The 25,187-nt window shown below is 49.4% G+C and overlaps 1 protein-coding gene across 1 annotated transcript; it reads left to right on the plus strand.

Moving 5' to 3' along the window:
- Nucleotides 1–3,912: 3,912 nt before the first annotated feature.
- Nucleotides 3,913–25,187, plus strand: ASB4 (ankyrin repeat and SOCS box containing 4). The gene is made up of 5 exons (XM_027848735.1): nt 3,913–4,093; nt 12,624–12,923; nt 18,934–19,424; nt 23,739–23,852; nt 24,611–25,187. Exons 1-5 carry the CDS (start codon nt 3,913–3,915, stop codon nt 24,797–24,799), a joined length of 1,275 nt encoding a protein of 424 aa, XP_027704536.1. The 3' UTR covers nt 24,800–25,187.

Consider the following 25,187-nt stretch of genomic DNA (forward strand, 5'->3'; position numbering starts at 1 on the left):
GATGATGGAGAAAGAGGAGTCAAGGATGATGAATATGACTCCAACCCTGGTGACCGGGAGCATGGTGGTGCCCTTAATAGAAAAGGGAGAGTTTGGGAGGTGGAGACTTTGAGGGGAAAGAACTCTCTTCTGAACATGTTGGATTTGAAACAGACAGGGGAAATACTGCTTGAAATGTCCAATCAATGCACCAAGTGAGAGAATGCAGAGAGAGAAGAGAAAAGGGCCCAGGACAGAGCCCTGGCGGCCACTGGCAGCTGCGGGGAGGAAGCGTGGATGAAGGAGAAGTCCTGATCCAGAAGGCAGGAGGATGACCAGAAGAAAGCTGGGCCACAAACGACCTGGCCCGAGTGTGGATCTTACCACTGTACCTTGGCTCTTCCTAAGCCTGGCTTCCTGGCTCCCTGATCCTCTTGAAAAGCCACTCTGTGAAGGTTGATAGTGGTCCTTTACCTTCTTGGGCACTGAGTGCTTGCCTAGAAGGGGCCTGAGGGCAGGCCTAGGGCCTTGTTTGTGTTTTCGCGGCCATAGCGTTGGGGATAAGTGCTCTGAACACACCCAGTGCCTAATAAACACTGCACAAAGCCTCAGCAAGCTGGTTGCTTCCATGTTCAGTATAAGCAAAGCCTGGAGACCCTTGGGGGCAGAGAAGGAGGGGCAGGTCCCTGATAGTTTAAAGGGCAGAGTGTTGTGTCTTGGATTGGAAGCGGTCAGGTTATTAGAAATTTAACCACTGCGCCACCTTCTTGTAGGTGGAGCCCAGCTTTCTCTGCTCCTACTCCACTTCAGCCAGCCCCAGGGGTGTGGTTTTTCCCTGGCCAATGCCCCTTTCTCAGGACAGCCCCTATCAGAGAACAATGGGGGAAATTCACTTGCTTGAAACATCGCCCTGCTTGGCTAGCCTCTTCCACCCCTAAGCCACCACGAGCAAGGCCGAATCAGGGACCCAAGTTCCACTGGCTTGTTATTTTACTTGGAGGATTTATAAAAATCAGTAAGTCTGTCCTACCGTGCCTGAGCCCCCACTACTGGGGTGGGGGAGGAGAAGAGGAACTTCTTCAGACAGAGGATCTTTCTATAATATGGCAACTTCTTTTCTTGCTATTTAAACAGAATTACAAATATAGCTTTAAGTAAGAAAGATAAGCTTTGGAACTAACCTCCTACCATCCCAGGCAGCTCCCAGCAGGCCCCAGGGAGATGACTGCCTCTCCTCTTCTCCTCCAATCAGGCATCGTCTCAGCACGTGCCTCTATGTCCTGAGCCAGCAGCTTCCTTCTTAGGAAGTTGGAGGGGAAGGTGGAAACCAGAGGCAGTGAAGACCCTTCTGCCAACAGAGCCTGCCTCAACTGTCCTGGGACGTGTGGGAAAGCGTCACCCCTTTCCTGGCCTCCTGCCCTCTGCATGGTGGCTAGCCCTTCACTGGTTATAGTGATCGAACACCCTTGGGTGCCCTCGGGAAGAGGAGAGAGGGCAGCCTCCATGTCCCCCCGGGTCTGCTGCTCCTGCACAGCTGATGCGCAAGGAGGGGTGGCCTTGGGTCTGGATTCTGGGGCCTCGCATCAAAGTCCTCCCCATCCAGGAGGTTTGCATATGGCTCCAGAGGAGCTGGCTTCCAATGCTAGCTCTGCAGCTCCCTCTGTATGGGCAGATCCCAGCCCTCCTGAGGCCCCAGGTGCCTCTTTTGTGGAATGAAACCATTGACTTAAATGGGCTTGAAGGTCCCTCCCCAGCTAGACAATATGGTTCTCGCTGTGTGTGGGGGAGGGAAGAGGGGCAGAGGCTCTAAAACTCAAGTTGGGAGACACTGTCTCCTTTTTAGCCTCCCACACACCCACTCCTTCCTTCCCTGAATTCCCTTAGCAGGGCAGGGTCCTATGTCTTGGCCCCAGGCCTCAGGCCATGAGGTACCGGGAGGAAACTGAAGTGGAAAAAGACCTCCTTCTCATCCCAGTCCAGGGACAGGTTGTGCGACTCTGACAAGCCCCTTTTCCTCTGTGAGCCTCAGTTTCTTCACCTGTAAAATGAGGGGGTGGTTTCAATGATTTCTTTGTCTGACCCCCCCCCCCCAGCCCCAACAGCCCATGACCCTGGCTGTCCAAGATGGTGTGTTCATTAAGCACTGACTGTGTGCAGAGCACAGGTGCTAGGGGAGAGACACTGAGATTAGATAGAATTATACAAATGGAGCAGTGAGACCAAAGAATGCCAAGACTGGGGTATTGTGGGGATTAAGTAGGGCTCTATGGGAGAGGCAGAATTGAAAAGAATGACAAGAATTTAGCCCAGGAAAAGAGAAAAATGGCACACCAAAGATCAAGCATAGCCTGAGCAAAGGCACGGAGGTGGGAGAGTACAGTTGAGCAAACACTTGCCAAAACCTCCTTACTATGGGTAAGAAGACAGCTGATCCACAGGGAGGCGAAGCCGCAGAGCCAGGGCTCTGGCCACACCCCCTTCCCACACAACTGGCCAGACTGCTGTGGGAGTGAATGAAACAGGAGGACCTCACCGCTGGGCAGGAGCGAGGACTGCCCATGGGAACGGGGCGTCAGAGCTCAAGGAGAGGGCAGCGAAGGGGCAAAGAGTTGACGTGGAGACTTTGTTCAGAGGTAACCCTGTGGGTAGCCCCACTTCCCACTCTCTACAATGGAAAGGGTAACATTCCCAGGACCTGCCTCGGAGGGTTGAGATCATGGGAATGCAGAGCTCAGGAAACCTCTAGGCTGGATCCGATGTCCTGTGGATGGCCCTGGGAGAGCTGGGCTTATTATGACTCTTCAGAGCTTGGGTACCCTCAGACCCCTGGATCTTCTCCTTCAGTCATCCCCGCCCTGGAGGTTCTGACCACATCCAGTTTATTTTCAGCATTTCCCCGATAAGTGGGGAGTCACTGACTATCCTCTTTAAGGATGAGAGCTTGGACTTGCTTCTGGTTACCCCAAAGGTCAGACCTAGCAGTGAGGGAGCTGTCCAGGGTCCCTCCTCTGAGCCCCCCCCCCCCCCCAGGCCCCGGAAAGGATGGGGAGGAGGCAGAGTGTGCTGTTCCCAGGGGAAGGTGGGTCAGGAGGGTAGAGGGGTCTGGTCAGGGGACAGTGAGAAGCCTGGAGAATGGGGACCCCATGATTCAGGCGAGCTTTTGTTCTCTAAGAGTTCCAAGGGGCTGAGCCTGGCTTCCTGGGGCCCACAGCAGGCGTTCATTGGTGGCTTTCCCAATAATGGGGGATGGGGGGTACATGACCACATTTTGGTGCTCTTTTTCATGGTCAATATTTGGGGGAGGCGGCTGGATTCATCTACACTGGACTGTAGTGGTCAGGCCGAGGCCTTGAGGAGCAGTGCTTTGCACAGGAGCCATCTGGGCTGGTCTGCAGGCAGGCAGGGCCTCACGGGGCTGGGCCTTTCCTGGGCTGAGGCCTTTGGCCTCTGATTGACCCCTGTTTGCTGGCATGCCAGGGATGACATTTGGTGCCTGGCCCTGGGACTCCCATTCTCACAAGCTTCAGGTCATAGGATACCAGAATGTGAGAGGAGGAGACAGGAAAGAAGTGCCCAGAGTGACCTGCCCAGGAGTGGCCACATGACTCCAGGGGCTTCAGGGGCCCTGATGCATTTTCTGGAAGCATGTGTGGCCCCTCCAGGGCTCTCTTTCTTGACTCGATCCCCTGCATCCTCCTGGAAATCCTGATGGGGAGCCACCCCCATCAGGGCCTTTGTTGATGGCCCAGGCACTGTAGATTGCACAGTCAGAGGCAAGGCCAGTCTGGACCAGCTGACGAGGGTGTTTGGAAGCTCGGGCTGGCCTCAGTATAAATAGCACAGGTCAGCACAGCTCGGGGATAAAATTAGCTGCAGCCTCAGCCCTCCCAGCACCCCTGCTGGTTTGGGGCCATCCTCAGGAGCAAAGACAGTATGGAAGACGCAGAATCCACAACCAGGGCAGCCACCAAAATCACCAAGAAAACCTTCCTGGAGGCTCTGAAGACCAATGACTTCGGAAAGCTGAAGGCTCTTTTAGTCCAAAGGAAAATTGATGTGGACACAGTGTTTGAAGTGGAGGATGAGAACATGGTCTTGGCATCTTACAAACAAGGTAAAAACACAGAGTCCTCAGTGTGTATTGGCATGCCTGCACCCTACAATGGCCAGCCGGGGGCTTGAGATGGCCTGTAACCAGTTCTACACTGGCTATTTCTAAAAGAAGCATCTGACTTCTCCCCGCCCCCCGATCTTCTCTCTGTCCCCAGGAGCTGCAGTCCAGCTCAGCCAGCATAGTGTCTGTCTGTCCATCCAGCCATCCAGCCATCCATTTATCCATACCTCTGTCCACACAGCCATCTCTGTCGGTCTTTTTCTAACTTCCTTTAGGATAAAGGAATCTACCCAGCAGATCAAGCTTCAGGAACGAAGAAGCAGCCATGCCAACCATGTAGGCAGTTTGGGCCCGGGTCCTTAGGTCTCACAGGCTTCCCTCGAACCCTTCTGAAATGCACCATCTTTTGTCCTTATGTGCATTTTCTGCCCTGGCCTTGTCCTGGGTAGCTTGGTGTGAGCCTAGTTGGGGAGCAGGCTAACTTTGATCCAGCTGCTTGAACAAGTTGTCTTTGCTGCCACAGAGATTTGTCACCCCAGAACCCACCAGTCCTTTCCAGAAGGTCTAGTTGGGTAGGGCCTGTAGCTGTCTGTCTTTCTGTCTGTACCTGAAGTTCTGCTTAGACCAACTGAAGGGAGATGAGACAGATGTAGGCCCATCTCAGTCTCCCAGCTGAGCTCCAGCTCAGGGATGATCCCCACATATGGGCAGCCCGCTGGGCTAGGTACAGCACTGCCATGGGTCCTACCCTAGGGTTGGGGATTCAGAGGGAAGATTGGGACCTGCAGGGATTGTTCATTTGTTTGTCTGTTTAGACACGTCTACACCACCAGCACTATCAGCCTTTACCTCCCGAGATTAGAAATTGGTGGGTGTCTGCTAATGTCTGGTTTAGGGCTGGGAAGGTGACTGTGGCCTGGGAAAGGCCGGGCTGAAGGACTGTGGCAATGAAACCTTTTCTTTGGCTTTGCCTGAAAAGAAGAAAGCCCCATTCCTAAGATTCTGCTCACTGGGGAGGGGTTTTGGGGGTAGGAGGAAAAAGTAAAGTTCACAGATTTAGGTAAATGATAAAAATGGGAAGCTGCACTTGGTGATCACTCCAGCTCCACCCCAGAGATCCTTTAGTTCTTTTCCTTTTCCTGGGAGGAGGGCCAGCCTGACATCGTGTTCTCATTCCTGGGGGGACTCATACTGTGGCAATTTCACCCCCCCCATACATATCGACAGCTTATCCAGACAGTCACCTGTGTGTGTCAGAGGAAGTCAGAACCCAGGTCTTCGTGATGCTGAGGCCAGCCCTCTCCCCACCAGACTCTGTGTGGCCTCCCACAATGATACTATAGTATTATCATTCCCACTCTACAGATGAAGAACCTGAGACTTGGAGAGGGAATGTCTCTGTCCAGTGGTCAGACAGGAAGTGGAGTTTGAGTTTCCCAGACCCCAAGGCTGGTCTTCCACTTGCAACATCCAACAGCCTCCCAAAGATGCTAAGATCAAATTAGCTAATTTCCTCCTGCTTGACTCTGACCAGCAAATGGTTGACACTGACGCCATTTTTGGGAGGTACAGATTTCTTTCATTTATTGACTTACTTTCACAATCTGAAATGTCTTGGTTGGTAACTTAACCTCTGAGATGTCCAGCCCAGCCTGACTTTGCCCTGCCTCAGGCCAGATCCTCTGGGGCTCAGGAAGCACCTGCAGTCACTGAGGGCCCTTGGCTCCTGGTTGCCATGCTTAATGCATCCTAGAGGGTTCATTGCTTTGGGTCAGTTTGGATCCCTTCCTAGGGCTAAAGTCTCACTCCTGTGAGTAGGTGTTCTGATTTGGTGAGAAACAGAAAGTGACATTTCCCCATACCCCCTGCCCAAGGAAAGAAAAGTGCATTGGTCTAGCTCCCTTGAGAAGAGCCTGAGGTGGTTACAGGCTCAGTGGTAAGATCGATGGACTTGTAGTCAGGAAGACCCAAGTTCAAATCCTGTCACGGACACTTCCTAGGTGTGTGACACTGGATAAGTCACTTCACCTCTGTTTGTTTCACTTTCTTCCTTTGTAAAATAGACATTTGTGGAGAGGCTCTGGTGAGATAGTATATGTATGGTGCTTTTCCAGGATGGAGTTGGAGGAGAGAGGGGACTCAGCATCTTTCTCACCCATCACAGTCTCCATCCATAGAGGAAAGGGGCAGAGCAAAGGATGATGCTCATTTTTAATTAAATCTTATTTTTATTTCCATCCTACACTTCTCTGTCCCAAAACTGAAAAAGAAAGAAAGAGAAAGGAAATGCTTGTGACAAATATTTAAGAAAAACAAATTCCTGCATTGGCCACATACAAAAAATGCATGTCTCATTCTGCAGTCTAAGTTTATCACTCTCTATCAGGAGGTGGGTAGCAAGATTATTCATCAGCAGTACCAACTAATTTGGATGACTGTTCCTTTATAAGGGGCAGGTAGGAGGTGCAGTGGATAGAGCTCTGGGCCTGGAGTCAAAAGAACCTGAGTTCAAATCCAGCCTCAGACACTTTTTAGTTGTGTGGCCCTAAGCAAGTCACTTCACCCTGTTTGCCTCAGTTTCCTCATCTGTAAAATGAGCTGAAGAAAGAAATGACAAACCATTCCAATATCTCTGCCAAGAAAACCCCAAGAGGCAGCTGGGTGGCGCAGTGGATAGAGTACCGGCCTTGGATTCAGGAGGACCTGAGTTCGAATCCAACCTCAGATACATAACACTTACTAGCTGTGTGACCCTGGGCAAGTCACTTAACTCCCAATGCCCAGCCAACCCCCCACCAAAAAAATACCTAAAAAACAAAAAACCAAGAAAACCCAAATGGGAACCCAGAATCAGACATGGCTAAAAATGACAGAACAACAACAATCCTTTTATAATGTAACTTGAGGCACAGAAGGGCTATTCTTCATTCCTGATTTTTTTTTCATTTTCCCCATGATATTCTAGTTGTTAATGTTTCTTTATATATATTTTATGATTTTTGTCTAGCCCTCATAAAGTATCCCCTTTGTAGTTTGATTGGTATAGCACTAAATATGTAAATTAATTTAGGTAGTGTTGTCATTTTATCATATTGACATGACCCAGCCATGTGCACTAAATATTTTTCTAGTCATGTGAGTTATTTTTTATTTCTTTTAGGAGAATTTTGTAATTGTATATGTTCAGGTATTAAATATGTGTTGGTAGATTGAGCCACAAATGTTTTATGTATTTGTAGTTATTTTGAATGGGACTTCCCTTTCTATTATTCTCTTCAGGATTTCGTTATTGCTGTGTAGAAATTTTGTGGATTTTTTTGGGGGGGAGATTATTTTGCATCTTACTACTTTACTGAAGGTATTCGTTGTTTCAATTAATTTATTTGTTGATTCCTATGATTTTCTATGTAAACCATAATGTCACAGACAACTCATCTTATCTCCTCTTTGTCTATATTTATGCCTTTAATTTATTTTTCTTGTTTTGCTGTCATTGCGAGCTCTTCTATCGAAGTTTCACAAAATTTGAGAGTTGGAAGGGACATGAGAGGCCAAGCCCCACACAGAAGAAATCTGTGCTGTATCATACCCAGCCAGTGATGAGCACTCAACCTCTACCTGAAGATCTCCAGGCAGGGGAAATCCCCACTTCCTAAGGCAGCCTATTCCACTTTGGGATGCCTCAAGTTGTTAAGAAGTTTTTACTGACACAAAACATTGCAGCTTTGTGGCACAGTGGAGTGGGACTTGGAATCAGGAATGTCCAGGTTCAGATATCGCCTCAGGCATTTAGAAGCTGTTTGTCCTCGGACAAGTCAACTACACCTCTTTGTCTCAGTTTCCTCATCTGAAAAATAGGGATAATTATAGCACCTGCCTCCCAGTGTTGTTGTGAGGATAAAAATGAGATAGTAATTGTAAAGTGCTTATGGTTATTGTTATTGTGGTGGTTGTTGCTATCATTGTTATTGTTATTATCATCATTACTCCCAGTTCTACCTTCTTCAGGCAAACAGAACAAGTCAAATCCCTCCTTAATACAATAGATTTTTGAATATTTAAACGCAGATATCATGTCTCCACCACCCCTTCCCCAAAGTCTTCTCACCTCTAGGCTAAGCATGCCAAGTACCATTAATAGATCTTCATATGATATGAACTCAAAGCTTTTCACTGTCCTGGTTGCCCTCCTCTTGGACTCTCCAGATGGCTAATGGTGCCCTGAACTGAATACAATATTCCATATAAGATCTTATGGGGACAAAACAGTGGGACTATCCCTGCCCTATTACCCTAAGCTGTGCCCCTCTTAATGAAGCCCAAGATTGCATTAGACTTTTGAATCCCACTAAACCCTCGATTTTTAGCAGAACAGTTGCTGCCTGATCCACTGCCTCTGTGTTATACTAACAACATTGATTTATTGTGAATTAGATTTAAAGTATTTTTTAGGATGATGTCAAGTAACACTAGGGAAAAAGGACATCCTTGTTTTTCTGCTGCACTTACTGGGAAAGCTTCTAGTATTTCAAGCATGTAATGTCAATTTTTAGTGTTAGATAGATCTTTTTTATTGTATTGGAAAAATACCCTTCTATGCCTATGCTTTGTAAGTTGTGTTTTGTTTTTAGCACGAAGAAGTGTCATATTTTCTCAAAGGATTTTTCTGCATCTATTGACATAATCATGTGACTTGGGAGACTTTTGTTTTCAATATGACTAAGTTGTGTATTGTTCTAATAATGTTGAACCTTTCTTGAATCCCTGATATAAATCTGACTTTATCATAGTGAATGATTTTGGAGAATAAATTAATGTCTTTTTGGACAGGATTTAAAAATTTTAAAAAAATATTCACTCATAATATTGATCCATAGATATTCTTTTTTTTTTTTGCTTTATCCTTCCCTGTTTTAGGCATTAGTGTTATTAGCTATTTGTCTTATGAAATCTTTCTCCATTTTTTTTCTTTTTTCTTTTCTTTTTGGTGAGGCAATCAGGGTTAAGTGACTTGCCCAGTGTCACACAGCTAGTAAGTATCAAGTGTCTGAGGCTACATTTGAACTCAGGTCCTTCTGACTTTAAGGCTGCAGCTCTATCCACTGTACCACCTAGCTGCCCCTATTTCCTTTTTTAAGGATAATTGCTGTAGTATACATATTAATTGTTCTTTAAAATTTTTACAGAATTTTTCTATAGAGCTAGCTAAACATGAGTTTTTGTTGGTGGTAGTTCACTTACAGCTGTTTCCAGTTTGTTTTCTGAAATTAGATTATTTACGATCTCATTTGATATCTTACTAATTGGGTATTTCATATTTTTTAGATAATTCTCTATTTCTTTTGAAGTCTCAGTTTTGCTGGCATAGAATTATGTTCTGATCATTCTTTTTTGTCTATTGTGATTTTACCTTTTTATATTTGATTTTCCTTCTGAGGGTCATTTCTAAGAAAGAATCAAGAGGGTGTGGTGATGTCGGACATCAAATGTGAAGGTGAAAGAGGAGTCAATGTTGACACTAACCTTCTGAGCCTTGTGATGGCATCACCAACAGAGTCAGGAAGATTTGGAAGGTGACTCAATGTTTGTGGTTAGGTTATGAGTCCGGTTTGGGATCTGTGGAGTGAAAAGTGACTCCAGGCTATGTCAGTGGAGATGTCATGTGGACAGGTGAGGATTTGAGATTAGTGAGGAGTTAGTTCAGAGGGGTGCCTAGGGGGCACCATAGTACATAGAGTGCCAAGCCTGGAGTCAGGGAGACTTATCTTCCTGAGTTAAAATCTGATCTCAGACACCTAATAGCTGTGTGACCCTGGGCAAATCACTTCACCCTGTTTGCCTCAGTTTCCTCATCTGGAAAATAACCTGGAGAAGGAAATGGCAAACCACCCAAGTATTTTTGCCAAGAAAACCCCAAATGGTATCATGCAGAGTCAGAAATAACTGAAAAATAACTGAACAATGACAAGTCCAGAGACCAGGACTGGGAATAAAAAGTTGATCTGGATCTGGATCTGGATCTGAAATGAGCAGATGCATGGAAGCAGGAACCTTTCTGTGATGATCTGAAAGTGGGTGTGGGTCATTTTGTTGGAACTGATGACAAAGTCAGTGATTAGGTTGCAGTTACCAATACCTTCTTGGTCACTTTTGGGATCAAAAGTAGTACCTGGAACCTTTCCCATCAGCTGCTGTGCTCAGTTTTGATTCCATGAACATCCTACTCTGGCGCTGGAAACCCTTTAGCACCTCCTTCCCCTTTTCAGCTTCCTTTTGCATTCTGTCTTTCCCCATTAGATTGTAAGCTTCTTGAGGGCAAGAACTATCTTTTTTTTTTGTATTTGTACCTTTAGAACTTAATATCATGCTTGGCACATAGTAGGTGCTTAATAAACGTTGTTGACTATTCACTCTTTTCCAAACCTTTTTATAGATGAAAGAGCATACAGTTGCCTCAACCAATGAACACCTGATCTCCTCATTGAGGGGAGAGTCATGGCCACCAGGGGCAGAACCAATGAAGAGAATAAACTCTTTGGTTAAACATTACACAGGGAGATCTCAAAAGACCTGGAACAACACAAAGTAGCTGAAAAGAGAGCTAGCTTGAAAGAGCTTGGCTTGATATTAAGCTAAGCCAGATCATTTCTAAGATATTTCTTTGTAGATGAAACTGGAAGAAGAGCAACCAACAGATGGGAGGTACTTTATAATGATCTGTTCCTATTGGTAAGGACAGTGGAGCCGCCATATCTGGACCCCATTAGCTTGAGTCTTTTTATGGGGGAGGGGCAATGACAGGATGATGAAGGGAGTGGGGAGATATGAATAGACCTGGACAAGAAATCCGAAAGACATCCAGAATGGAAGGAAGATAATTTTCAATAGATGTAGGGATTGAATTTCAAGACATCTTAAAGAGGGGAAGATTCCATATCAGTTGTTGGAAGTGTTGGTCAACAGGACAATATGGCAGCTACTTTAAAAGAAGCAAATTGTTTGGGAATAAGGAGTTGATGTCCCTGGTGTATTCTTCCCTGGTCTGATTCCCACATGGAGTGTTATCATGGGTTCTGGGCACCCGATTTTTAGAAAGGACATCAATAAACTGGAGAGGGGAAGATTGTGTTCAAGTCTGCGACAACCTGTCATGTGGAAGAGGAGAGAGACTTTTTCTGCTCTGTCCTTGAGGGCAAGGACCATTGAGCAGAAGTTGCAATGTGTTCAGGGAGAAGAGGACATAAAGGTGATGTGCAAGAAGTCTGGAAATGTCATCAGGAGCCAGGCTATGAGGGGCTCAAAATTCCAGCTGGAGGAGCTTGTACCTTGTCATAGCGGCAATAGGAAATCACTCTAGATTTGGGGATTCGGGAGAACAACATGGTCAGAGTACATGGCCTTAGTAACAATGATTTGGCAGGTGTGTGGTTGTTGGATTGGAGAGAGGAGAATTAGAACAGGGAAATCAAATAGAGGCTATAGCCACAATCCTGGTGAGAGGTGATGAGGGGCTGAAGCTGGTGGGAATGCGAATATGGAGAAGAGGGTACAGAGATACAAGTGATGTTGTTCAGTCATTTCTGTCATGTCCGACTCTTCATGATCCCATTTGGAGTTTTCTTGGCAAAGATACTGGAGTGGTTTGCCATTTCCTTCTCCAGCTTATTTTACAGAAGAAGAAATTGAGGCAAACAGGGTTAAGTGACTTGCCCAGGGTCACACAGTTAGTAAGTGTCTGAGGCCAGATTTGAACTCACGAAGATAAGTCTTCCTGATTCCTGATGCCCAGTGCTCTATCCATTGTGCCACCTAGCTGCTCACATGTGATATAGTCTGAGTAAGATTGATGACAACTGATAGTGTTTGGAGAATGGGGGAGCAGGAGGAGAAGTCAGAGAGGCTTTTGAGATTGTGGCCCTGGGTGACCAGGAGGATCATGGGGTCTTCAACAGAAAGAGAGAGGAAGATATGCTGACTTCTGGTTTGGACATAGTGGATTCAGGTAGAGATGTCAGCAGGTAGTTGGTGATAAAGGAGCTCAGGAGAAATCCTGGGGCTGAATGTGCAGCTATAAGGGTCATCTACATAAAGGGTATTGTTAAACCCTTCCGAGTGAATGAGACAGCCAAGTGAGAGAAAAGGGAGCAGAGGGAAGGGGAGGGAGTGGAAGGAGGGGAGCCCAACACACAGCAGCTTTGCTTGGGAAACCCTGACCTCTGTGTTCACCCCCCCCCCCACATACACACAGACCCACAAACACAACCCTACAGGTATACATACATATACATGCACACATGCCTCAGCTGGGGATCGAATCTCCATGAGGCCTACATCGGAAGAGCCCAAAGTCACAGACGGTGAATCATTAGGACGAGTGCCGGGACCACACAGGACTTCCTGGACAGTCCCGTCTGTCTTTCAAGGCAGGGCACATCTACACCAGTTCCTGTCCTTCCTGAAGTACGCACTGTCCACAGGTGCACCGATCAGGCAAACCAGCCGGAGCCCTGACTTTGGCTCTGTTTTACAGGGTACTGGCTTCCTAACTACAAACTGAAGTATTCTTGGGCCACGGGCCTGCATTTGTCTGTTCTGTTTGGCCACATCGAGAGCCTCTTGGTGTTGCTGGACCATCACGCTACCATCAACTGTCGACCCAATGGGAAGACGCCCCTCCACTTGGCTTGTGAAGTGGCCAATGTCGAGTGTGTCAAGATCCTCTGTGACCACGGGGCAAAGCTCAATGCCTACTCCTTGAGTGGACACACACCTTTACACATGTGTACCAAGGAAAACTCCATAGTTTGTGCCAAGCAACTGGTGTGGAGAGGTAAGTCACTTCCTCTTGGCCTTTCCCTGAGCTTCCACCAGCACCCCGCCCTCGGCTTGTCATTCAGGGCCCATCTCTCTGGGGTTCTGCACTGCCACTGGGATAAAGAGGGTTGGAGCCCATGTGATTAATTAACTTCCTTTGGCCATCATAATAAAAGAATTTGTGTCCTCTCCCCAGGCTTGAGGAAAGGGCCTGGCACACAGGCCCACTAGGAGATCCTGGGCCCACAGAAATCACTCTTCCCCAGCATAGCATAGACAACTGGCCTTTCCTAGTCACTATGACTTAAGGTGTTACCCTCGGTGCCACTCTGAACTGAGCAAGGCTGGTTCTGGGATGTCAGTCTGCCATCACTGCCTGCCTGCCTCAGTCCTGGGGAGCCATAAAGGCATTACAGAAAGGATGCTCCCAAAAGGCCTGCTCACAGATGCTCCTGAAAGCCCAGAGACTCAAGCCCCCTTTAGTATGTGTCAAAGACAAAACTGAAGCCAGGTCCTCTCTGCACTGCTTCTCCTAATTCAAAACAGAAGGAATTTAGTTAAATAATAGAGCAAGATAAGAGATGAGAAAGATTTTCCCCTAGACACAGATGTCTCTAGACACAGGCAGACTCTGCCTGTCCACGGGAAAGGGGGCATGTGCAGGGAACAGGCGTGATCAGGAAATCCATGTGGTAGGGAACATGAAATCATGGAATGCAGGGCCAGGGCCCTGGCTGGCTGCTGCTGTATTCCCAGGTACTTCAGCCTAAGCTCTTATCTGATAGCATCTAAAATTCCTGTTGACTCATATCATATCTCATTAGCCTGGGTCCCCTTTAAATCATTCCAAGGATTCCTCTGAACAAAAATGTCAAGGTACAGGCCTGAGGTGTGGGGAAGTTTTTTTTTTAATCTCCTGGTCCCCAGTAGCTGGCAAATCATTTCAGGAGCAAGACTGAAAAGGGCCCAATGGGAATGGTGACCTTTGTTCTCCACCACTGCCTTCCTTATGGCTTGCTTCCAGCCCCCAACCAAGGAAAATCACTGATTAAAATAGTCTATAGTATGATAGAACACACTACAGTGCAATACAATGTGATTGAGCAAAACATAATTGGCCATAGTACAATACGTTACATTTATCAAGTAACCCAGAATGGTCCTAGGGCTGGGGGCCGTACGAACGTAGAGAAGATGGGGTCCCTGCCCTGAAGGAATTCACAGGCTTTTAGAGCTTTCAAGAGCATAAGGACAGGTCAAGTCAAATGGCAAAACTCACAAAATTCCATGGCAAGAGCATTGGAGAGGTGCAGAACTAAGGGCTATGTGAAGACCCAAAGAGAGAGTCATTCCCATTGGGTAATGATGGCAAGCATTGGGGAAGGCTTTGCTGACTTGTGGTGATGTTTGAGTTAACTTTTGAACAAAGGTCAGTAATTTAAAAGCTGATCATAGGGAAGGACATTCCAGATCTAGGGAACAAACTGAAGGTGTAGAGGAGGGGCAATGCCAGACCTGTTTGGGAGTCACAGAGCCATTCAATCTACCAGTTTGGGGAGTAGAGGGGGGATTTATCCTTCATTGAGAGAGAGAGAGAGAGAGAGAGAGAGACAGAGAGAGAGAGACAGAGAGAGAGACAGAGAGAGAGAGAGAGACAGAGACAGAGACAGAGACATAGAAAGAGAGAGATATGAGTTGAGATGAGATGAGATGAGAAAGAAGAGAGGAGAGGAGAGGGAGGGAGAGAAAGAAGAGAGAGGAGAGGGAGAGAGGAGAGGGGGAGAAGAGAGAGACAGAGACAGAGAGAGGAGAGAGAGAGGAGACACAGACACAGAGAGGAGAAAGGAGAGAGACAGAGAAGAGAGACAAAGAGAGACAGAGACAGAGAAAGGGGAGAGAAGAGGAGAGAGCTATAGAGAGAGAAGAGAAGAGAGGGAGGGACAGAGAAGATGAGATGAGAAAGAGGAGAGGAGATGAGAGATAGGAGAGAGAGGGAGGAGAGCAGGGGGGAGAAGAGAAAGAGACAGAGACAGAGAAGAGAGAGAGAAGAGACAGATAGACACAGAGAGGAGAAAGGAGAGACAGACAAAGAGAGAGACAGAGAGAAGAGAGGCAGAAAGAGACAGAGAGGTGAGAGAAGAGAAGAGGGAGACAGAGAGAACAGAGAGAGAGGAGAGGGAGAGAGAGAGTGTGCGTTAATTTGTTAAGGTTCAGAGAATGTCTATATCCTGGTACTCATTTACAAAGCATAAAGAAGTTTGAGGGGCAGCTTGACATTTTCACATCCCTCTTGGCCCTTAAGAAGAAAGTTTACCAGCCCTGAGAAACAGCTGAGGCAGGAAAGCTCAAGGAGTGTGGTCCCTCAGAGTCTAGAGGGGAGCCAGCTATGGAGGAAGTACCAGCTCTCGGGAAGGGATCATTCTTTGCCATCTTCCTTGCATCCCTATCAGAGGCAGCAGGAATGGGGGGGAGGAGGGTATTTCTCACCTCCCCTTTCTCTTTGGCCATTGTGTTTGGCATTGGAGCTGCTTACCTAGTAGGACATAGAAGTCCCATCAGGGAGCAAGAAATGAATGAAGCATGAGCCCTGGCAGCAGAGAAGAGTGCCAGCTGGGGACTTGAGAGAGAATTAGCCCTGACAGTTAGGAATCGAATCACAGTGACATGAAGGCCCAGGGAGCTGAGCTGAGTGTTAGGGTTCTGCAGTACCATAAGCGTGAGTGGCTTTGGCCGCAGGTGTTCCCTGGGCACAAGACCCTCTATCATTCTCACCGATGATGTGTGCTTTTGTAGAAGAGTGTGAACTAGGTTTTTTGAAATTGGAGGAATTCTTTAAGCCACTTTGTATTTCACCACCTTAGCTTGTCTGTGATGCCTTTGACCTGAGCTAATTTTGTCTATTGATTGACTATAGAGGTAAGTTTACAATGGGTAAGGTGGGGGTATCTGGTTCAAACTAGTGGATGTCTTAAATCTAAGCAAAGGGATCAAAACTTTATTTTGAGGGCAGTACAGAACCACTGAAGCTTTGTGAGCAGAGAGGTTACCTGATGAGATTTTTCCCTAAGAAAACATGTTCTTGTGGCAGGATGGAGGACAGATTGGAGGGGGAAGAGAAAGAAGTCAGGGAGGCTTGCAAGAAGGTGATGGTAACAGCCCAGCCTTAGAACATGGGGGGGCCTTCCCTGGGCTGGCAGTAATGGGGCTCGACAAGACGGGTACAATGGATGGAAGAGAGGCTACAAGCATGGGACCAACAAGGCGCAGTGACTGATGGGAGATGAGCAGGGGCAGAGGGAAGAGTTGGAGGGGACCGGGCACTTCCAAGCAGGCTGGCTGCTCAGAGGAGCAGCAGAGCCAGAAAGAGTCAGGGCTAATGAGTTTGATGGGGTGTCTGGAGTTGGAAGTGTCCGAGGGACATCCAGCTGGAGAGGGGAGTCTGCAGCACAGAGGAGGGGGCTGAGCTTGAGACCTGGATTTGGGAGCACTGCACAGGGGCCCACCTGCAGGGAGTGGGGGCCCTCCCAGGGAGGCAGAACACCCAGAGCAGTTCTCTGATGTTGGGGAGTCCTCTGCACAGAGAGACTAAAGTCAAGGGAGTGAAGGAGATTTACAAGAGTGTGAATTCAGAGAGGAGAGGAGAGGAGGGGACCCGAACTGACCCTTGAGGAACACCCACATTAGGAAATCAAAAAGAGGATGGTGAGGCTGCTTCCGCAAAGCCAAGGAAGGCGAGAGCGTCCAACTTCTAAGGCTGCAAGGTCACCAGAGGCACCAGTGGGCTTCTATCCCCCATCACAGCCTACTCATCAGAACATAACACCTTTATCTGATCTAAATCTCACGTGCTGCAATGCAGTTCACCCTCTCTCTCCAATGCAGAGCACTGTAGTGGTTAGCTGTTAAGGCAAAACCATGTGTTTCCGTGTACATATTGTGTGCATGTGCCAGGGAAACCTCCCTGGTACTTAGTCACACCACCACAAGGGAGGCAAATTGGACAGACTTAAACACAGCCACTGTTTACACAGCAGTGAGAAATGTAAGCACATGTAACTGAAGATGAAACCAATCCAATAAACATTTATTAGATGCTTATGCCATGCCAGACACTGCGCTAGGGATACCAAATTAAAAGAGAGGCAGTCTCTTCTGACAAGGGGCTTACAGTCTAAGGCGGGGGGGGGAGGGACAAAACACAAAAAAAGTAGGAGAGGGATGGGGGGATGGGAGGGACCCCAGGAGTGTGCTGTGTGGAAGCATCTTCTTCGAGGGAGAGCAGAGATAGCAGAATGGAGTGGTCTGAGTCTAATCGAAAGAAGGGGCTTGTGCCAGGCACCATGCTGGGGGAAGGAGAAAAGAGAGGTTCCCCACAAGGGCCCCCATTTAACTGAGGGGAGAGAACCATGCAGCATGAGGGAGGCAAGGAGAGGCCCTGGTGCTCACTTGGCTCTAGGGCGTGTGAGCAGGAAGAAGAGCTGGATCTGGAAGGCAGGCAGCCTGGAAAGGGTTCCACAATGCCCATGACACCCATCCACACTATCTTTATCATTTTCTTCCTTGGTTTTATGGGTATCCAAACACTGTTGCTTTGTAGTCAGCCCAGCAACTAGCCGCTCAGTACTTGACTGGACTGGTCCCTTGACAGCTTGGGCTGCAAATCCCTGGGTCTTCTAGAGTCTGGGCTCTGTTAGCTTTCCCCCTGAGATCCAGACCAGTCATCAGAGGGGCTCTTAGCTGCATTGGCTTGCTATTCTAAAAAACCCAAACCATTTCCATTCACACAGGAGGCCAGCCGATAGTGGAAAAAGATGGCAGGCCCTGGGCGGGAAGGGGTGGGGGAAGATGTCTGTGAGTGCGTTTGGAAGGCCCCAGAGGCTTGGCTGACATGACCTCCAAGGTCCTTCAGGCACTCTCTGATCTTTCCATCCCAAGGTCTCTGCTCTCAATGGTGCATTCTCCTGTACGACCAGGAGGTGGCATTCTTCACTCAAACCAAATGATTCTAGAACCGTTTCAAATGGACATCACAGCCCTGCACACTCAAGGCCCTCGTCAACAAGTCAATAACCAGCATTTATTAAGTGCCTACTGTGTTTCAGGCACTCTGCTAAGCCCAGGGGATACAAAGAAAAGCAAAAGCCCATCCCTGCCTTCAAGGAGCTTGTGGTCTAATGGTAGAGACAACATCTCCACAACCTTGTACAGACAGCTCTAAATGGAATAAATTGGGAATGATTTCAGAGAGAAGCCACTTAGATTAAGTAGGACTGGGAAAGGCTTCTTGCAGAAGGTAAGACTTTGAGACTCAAAGGAAGCCTGGTTTCCTCAACCAGAAGGCAGAGAGAATTCCACATCTGGGGCACAGCCAGTGAAAATGTTGGGAATGGAGGATCGTCTTGTGAGGACAGCAAGGTGTCCTTGGATCTTAGCACATGTGGTGGGAGGGGCAGGGACGTGCCCAGAATGCCCACCATTTGATATTGTAGGGCTTATATTTGATCATGGAGGTAATGAGGGGCCCCTGGATCAGATTGAGTGGGGATAGGAGAGTTGACATGGTCAGAGTCAGGCTTTAAGATCCACTTGGCAGTGGGGTGGAAGATGATCTGGATTGTGTGGGCCCACATTCACAGTGCTTGCAGGGCCCCTGTGTGAGGGCCGGTGTGTTCAGCATCCCTAATCCTTGTGTTCATGGTGTGGTGTAGGTGTCATTCTTGTTGTTCAGTCACCTCAGACTCCACGACCCCATTTTCTTGGCTTGCCATTTCCTTCTCTGACTCATTTTTCACATTAGGAAACTGAGGCAAACAGGGTTAAGTAACTTGCCCAGGGTCACGCAATTAGTAAGTGTCTGAACTCAGGAAGATGAGTCTTTCTGATTCCAAACCTGGTGCTGTATCCTCTGCCCTACCAAGCTGCCTGGATGACCCTGACCCCTGAACGCCCCCTACACTCCTCTCCTCTCCTGCGCCTTTCCTCCCCTTTCCTGGGCCTCTTCTCATTTTGGCCGGTCCTGTTCCCAGGTGCTAATGTGAACATGAAGACTAACAACGCCGACGAGGAGACGCCCCTGCACGCGGCAGTGCGTGGCGGTCTGCCCGAGCTAGCGGCCTTCTACGTGGAGCACGGCGCCCTGGTGGACAGTGTCAACGCGCACCTGGAGACTCCGCTGGCGCTGGCTGCCTACTGGGCGCTACGATTCAAGGAGCAGGTGTACAGCGCCCAGCACCACCTCGTCTGCCGCCTGCTGCTGGCGTCCAAGGCCCAGGTCAATGCCCGGGACGAAGACTTCAAGGCACCGCTGCACAAGGCTGCCTGGAACTGCGACGAGGATGCCATGCGGCTGCTGCTGGAGGCAGGCGCCGAGGCCAACCTGCTGGACGTCAACGGCTGCGCTGCCATCCAGTACGTGCTCAAGGTGACCCCGGTGCGCCCGACAGCCCGACCTGCTCGCTGCTACCAGCTTCTGCTCAACCATGGGGCCGCGCGAATCTACCCGCCCCAGTTCCACAAGGTGAGGCCCCACAGACCAATGGACTCCTCAGCGAAGGCACTTGCCGAGCCTCTCCTGCAGTGGGCCCATCCCGGGACGTCTAGGGGAAAGAGAAACAGCCTCTGCCTTTAGGGAGCTTGGTCACCCTCCCTACAGTCCACCTACCCCAAGAATGGGGCCGCCAATCCCTGCAGCACCCCCTCCCTCATCCCGCTTCCCATCCCAGGACAGAGGCAGGGCCCAAAGGTCAAGCACCATGGGGAACCTGTAGAGCCCTTTATAAAATCCATCTACTTTCACTGCCCCAGAGGCCAGAGGAAAATGGGTCAAACAGTCAGAAATAACTAGGTAAGCAGGCCAAGGTCCTCTGATTATGTATACAGTCGCCAAGCTCTGTGTTCTGTTTCCCATGTGCACACACACCAGGGCTAGGACTAAGGCTTTTGGTCAGCTCTGAAGCACTTAGCCCTTTCCTGTGGTCCACAGTATTCCCTGGACCCAGGATCCTTCCTCACACAGCTATGCACTGGTACTGTATTATCTTCTGTGGGAATCTGTATAGGAAGCCTGGACTGAGGGCCAGTGGTCTCAATGTTTCCTCTCTGGCTGAAGCCCTGCTGTCTTCAAAACACATCCTCAGACTCCATATGAAGCCTCTATCTCCTTGACTTAGGGGTAGATGGAGGGACTGCCCGTCTCCCCCCCAACCAACAACCAACAATCAACCACTGGGGCCAGTTCTAACGTGAAAGGTCAGGAAATGGTGAATGAGTCAGCCAAGGAGATTCAGAGGCTGGGATGTTGCAGGCTAATTCTATCAAGCCTGTAAAAGATTGGAGGAGTTCCAGGGCAAGTCCCTGTCTTTGACCTAGAGATGTTGGTGAGTCTGTGTGCCAAACAGACAGGGTAAGGGAATGATGAATGAATGAATGAATGAGTGAGTGAGTGAGTGAGTGAGTGCTCTTCAGAAGAAGCTCCAGGCAGAGGGCAGAGCGAGCCCTTGGCTTCAGAGAGACACGGGCAACTACACTCACCCGACTCTGGGCATACAGGTGAGGGCTCAGGCTCCCCCACGATTGCCTAGATCATGGAATGTTTCTTCCTCTTTATGTCTGTATAGGCTGCCCAGGGACATGGAGGGGGGGGCACTTGTCACATAATCAGAAGACTTAGGTTCCAATCCTGACTGCCACTTTCTTGCTGTGTGACCTTGGACAAGTCACTTCCTCCATAGGCATTCCTACATGTAAGCATTAGGGTGTGGCAGATAGGGCATGTGACTTGAGTCAGAAAGACCTTCAAATTCAGCCTCAGACACTTGCTGTGACCTGGGCAAGTCACTTAACTTCCATATGGCTTGGCTTCCTCAATTGTATAATGCGAATAATAACAGAAAGTACTTTTCAGGGTTGTTGTGAGTATTAAATGAGTTAATGTTTACAAAATCCCTAGCACAGTCCCTGGCATGCAACAGGTGCTCAATGAATGCTTGTTTCTGCCCTTCAACCTGAGTGAACCGAGATGCCGTTTTGCTTCTTAAACCTTGGTTTCTTTATTTGTAAAGTGAAGGGATTGGACTGGAAGACTGGAAGGTCTCTGCTAGCTTTAGTGCTCAGGTCCCTCCCAGTTATCTGGGCTTTGTGATCTGGAAGGTCCCTTCTCACTCAGACTTTTAGGATTCCGAACTCTGGGGCTTTAGGAAATTTTTATTGAGAATTCCATATATTGTAGCTGATATCTTCAGGCAATCTGTCTTTGACGAACATCCCTTAGGGAGGAAGAATGGACAAACCTGCTGTTGTAAGGCCCTTTGGTTTGCTATGCCTTTATTCCTGCAGGAAAGCGCTATCCCAAGGACCAACCAGCCTAGTCCCCTCTTAGCTTTCTGAGACCCTCTCTTGCAAAGTGCCTTTCTATCCAAGGACAGAGGCCTCCACTGTGCCCTCTACCTGATCAACGTTTACATCCTGACATCAGACAAGTTCCCTCCTTTTGACCAGATGAGCTCCATGTCTTTCTTCATCTTTTTGTTTGGGTCCCATTGACCATTGACCATACTAGGCTCTATCTTCCAGACCTTAAGTGAGATCAGTCTGCCAAGTCCAAGGTCTGTGGGGAACAAATCTCTCCCTCCTTACTCCCCTCTTCATCTGCGTCTCACTCTTGAGAACTTTCTGCCCTCCTGGGCTGACTGGGAGCTGGGGGCGGCTCCCTGTCCTCCCTGGGAGACTGTGGTAAACTGTTCTTCCCAGATCTAAGGGACACATCAGGCAGGGCCTGGCTTTCCTCTCCTTCCTATTTGGAGCTGGAAGGGACCAAGCCTGTCATTTTAGAGATGAGGAAGGTGAAGCCCCACTAGGTGAATTGATTTGCCTCTGGTCACACAGGTAGTAAGTGACTGAGGGCCAGCGATTCTCCCATGGCAATCCCTCACCCATGTCCTCTTTCTGTCCAGGTGGTCAGTGGTCTACTCTGGGGATAAAACCACCCAAGCCTTCCCGATGATCCCCCCTGGGCCCTGAGAGCTACCCAAAAAGGAACACACCCAATCCCAGGCTTCTTCTGAGACTGAAGTGGCCACAGTGGGCATCGAGGAAGTGCTGGTGGATGGTTCGATGGGGGCGTTTGGAGTCTCAAAGCAGCGCCAGGGATTGGCTGTCCCTTCTTTACACAAACACCTAAGGGTCTCAGCCTTGTTATATCAGCACCATCCTCTGTCTTGTCTCAGAAGACTCATCGGCCTTCCTGGGTAACTTTGTTGTTTCAATTCGTGTACATAAATAATAGCGTCCATGGCTAACTTTCCAGTGATGGCAACGTCTATAACAATAAGCCTGGAGTCTTCCAGCCCAGGTCGGGTGGAATACACTTCCAACCAGTGAATCCCCTTCCCAAGAGTAGTCCGTAACCTGCCTGGCCCCAAGACCATGAGCCCCACAAAGGCACTGTTATTTGTATCCCTTATGTCCCCTGGCTCAGGACTCATAGAGAGCCATCTCTCAACAAAGGATGCTTTGGATGAACTAGCATTCTTGGGTCAACACCTTAGACCCACCACAAATGGGTGACTTCCATTTGTTAAGCCCGGGATGACTTCCCTCAGGCATCCTCCTAAGCCTTCAGACACCAACTAGATCCTTTCCTCCCTCCACCCCACCTAAGCCCTGGGTCAGCCAGTAGAGTGGGAACACGTTGGAGGACTGGAGACTGAAGATAGCGAGGTGGAGAGTTTGGGTGCCTGAGGACACATCTTGCGCTTAGTAACATAGCATAGCTTCAAGAAATCAGCTCTGGACATCTCTCTGTATGTGCTTGAGTGAGTGAATGAGTGAGTGAGTGAATGAATGAGTAAATAAATGAGTGAATGAATGAGTGAATAAATGAATGAGTGAGTGAATGAGTGAGTGAGTGAATGAATGAATGAGTAAATAAATGAGTGAATGAATGAGTGAATGAATGAGTGAGTGAATGAATAAGTGAATGAGTGAGTGAGTGAGTGAGTGAGCGAGTGAAAGACATTCATCAGGTGCCATCTATGTACCAAGCACTGTGCTAAGTTCTAGGGCTCTAAATAGAGAACCTAGGCAGTCCCAGCTCCCAGGGAGCTCACATTCTAATGGGGAGACAACAAACACATGCCAGGCTTTAGCTGCATGTCAGATGGGACATCGTGGGGGGCCTGGGCAAAGCAGAAGCATCAGATCGTCTTTAGTGTCATTTCCACGGATAAACCCGCACCCACTTCTGAGCCATCCCACAGCTCCTCAGTGTGTGGGAGTGAAGAGCTCTCTCCTCTGGGTGTCCAGTAACCAGGGCTATTGAGGAAGGTGGTGCTGCAGCCCCTGCAGAGGAAGATACCAGGTCACACTTCCAAGCCTAGGGGTTTTCTCCCTTGAATGGTGACTGTGGGGGCTGGACTGGTCTGGGGGGCATCACTGTGCCTGGGCTCTTGGATCCAGGGTCCTGGGCTGTCTTCACCAGGGGATGAGGGGGAGGGGAGATAATGACTGCCTGGCACATGCCGCTTCCTGCCTCTCCCTCAGGCTGCCTGGATGGCTCGCCTGCCCTGTGACTGACAGTTGGGTGGGGATGACCAGCCCCTTCTGCAGAGGAATGATTTCCATGCACAATGGCTATGGAGGCTGGTTGTCTTTGCCTCCCCAGGGAGAGTGTAAGCTCTTTGTGAGAAGGGATTGCCTCATTCCTGGTCTCTGTTCTGAACACTGCGGCTGCCCCTTAGCAAGAGTTAATAAATGCTTGTTGACTGACTGACTGATTGACTGGCATGGATGCATGTTGATGAGGGAGCTTTCATGTTCTGGTATGGTCACACAGGTGTTGGAGTCTTGCCACGCCTGCCCTCTAGCGGTGGAGGTGGTTGTCAATGCCTATGAACATATTGTGTGGACGCCCAAGTGGAAGAAGGCGATTCCAGAGGACAGCCTGGAGGTGAGGGGGCGATCGGGATCAGGGACCCCTCTGACTGGGGGTCGGGGCTGGGACCCCTGGATAGCCTGTGAGAAAAAGAGTGGCCCAGGCAGGCGGGGCTGGTCCAAACCCTTGGAGACTTCTGGAGCAGGGGGGAAACAGAGGCCCAGCCTTAGAACCCAGCTCCCCCAGGGCTTCCGTGTTGATCTGCTGTCTCCCCTGAGATGGGGAGGGGAGTGGGCAAGCAGAAGTATGTGATGGATGAGGCCGTGGGTCTGGCAAGCATCTCCCTCTCGAGAGGCCCTGACCTTACTTAGCCATGACATCATCTGAGCTCAGGAGTGCCCCCTCTAGAGTCACCAGCACACCTACGATCCGGCCTCTGGCTACAAGTCCCCACCTCGGGCTGGGCCAGCATCCCCAGCAGACTGCACTTGTCCGGGTCATCGACACCTTTCCAGCCTGGCTGTGCCCCTGGGTACCAGAAGAATTCTGAATGTTTAGATACTGCCCTGAAGGTCATCCAGGGCTTGAGGGCAGAGCCAGGCTCACAGTCCAGCCCCCTCTGGACAGCCACTCCTTTGGCTGACCCCCTGCTCCTGAGTGGGCCTCGGGGCAGGCTGGACGTGGCCTCCCTCATCTGAGGACCGTCACCCGGCCCTCACGGGTCCCTTGAGGGCAAAGTTGCTGGAGAAAAAGAAAGATGGCGGGCCTCAGCCACTGGGGTGGCGCGGGGGAGGCTGGACTCTGACCGGCCTCCTTTGTGTCATCTCTCACAGAGGCACTGGGACTTCTACCACTCTCTCTTCAGCATCTGCAGCAACACCCCAAGGTCCCTCATGCACCTGGCCAGGTGCTCCGTGCGGAGGATCCTGCTCAGCAGATGCCACAAGGTCATCCCGCTGCTGCCTTTGCCTTTGTCTTTGAAGAACTACCTGCTTCTTGAGCCTGAAGGGGTCATCTATTGAGCCCCCCTGGCCAGCTCCTGAGCCTGGGGTATGCAGGAGGCCAAGACCGACGGGGCGAGGCCGGCAGTCCTCTGGAAGGAGGGCTGGCTGCATGCTCCTGCTCAGCCCGGAGCAGCATGGAAGCAGGCCAGGAAGCCAGTGTGGCTCCCTACAGTGAGAGCCACCCCAAAGTGCGAGGGGCTGCCTTGGGAGGTCCTGGAACAGGCTGGACAACCAAGTGCTGGCTGGGCGCCTCCTAGGGAAGACTCCTCTCCCATACAGATCGGGTTGGGGCTGCTGACGTCCCTACCAGGTTCTGGGATTCTGTCTCTGCACGCAATGGTTTGAATAAACGCCGTGCTCCTCATTCTGAGTGGAATGAACACCGCACTTCAGGGCTTTCAAAGCA

The sequence above is a fragment of the Vombatus ursinus genome, unplaced genomic scaffold, assembly GCF_900497805.2.
Source record: "Vombatus ursinus unplaced genomic scaffold, bare-nosed wombat genome assembly UNPS02006874.1, whole genome shotgun sequence".
NCBI lineage: Eukaryota > Metazoa > Chordata > Mammalia > Diprotodontia > Vombatidae > Vombatus > Vombatus ursinus.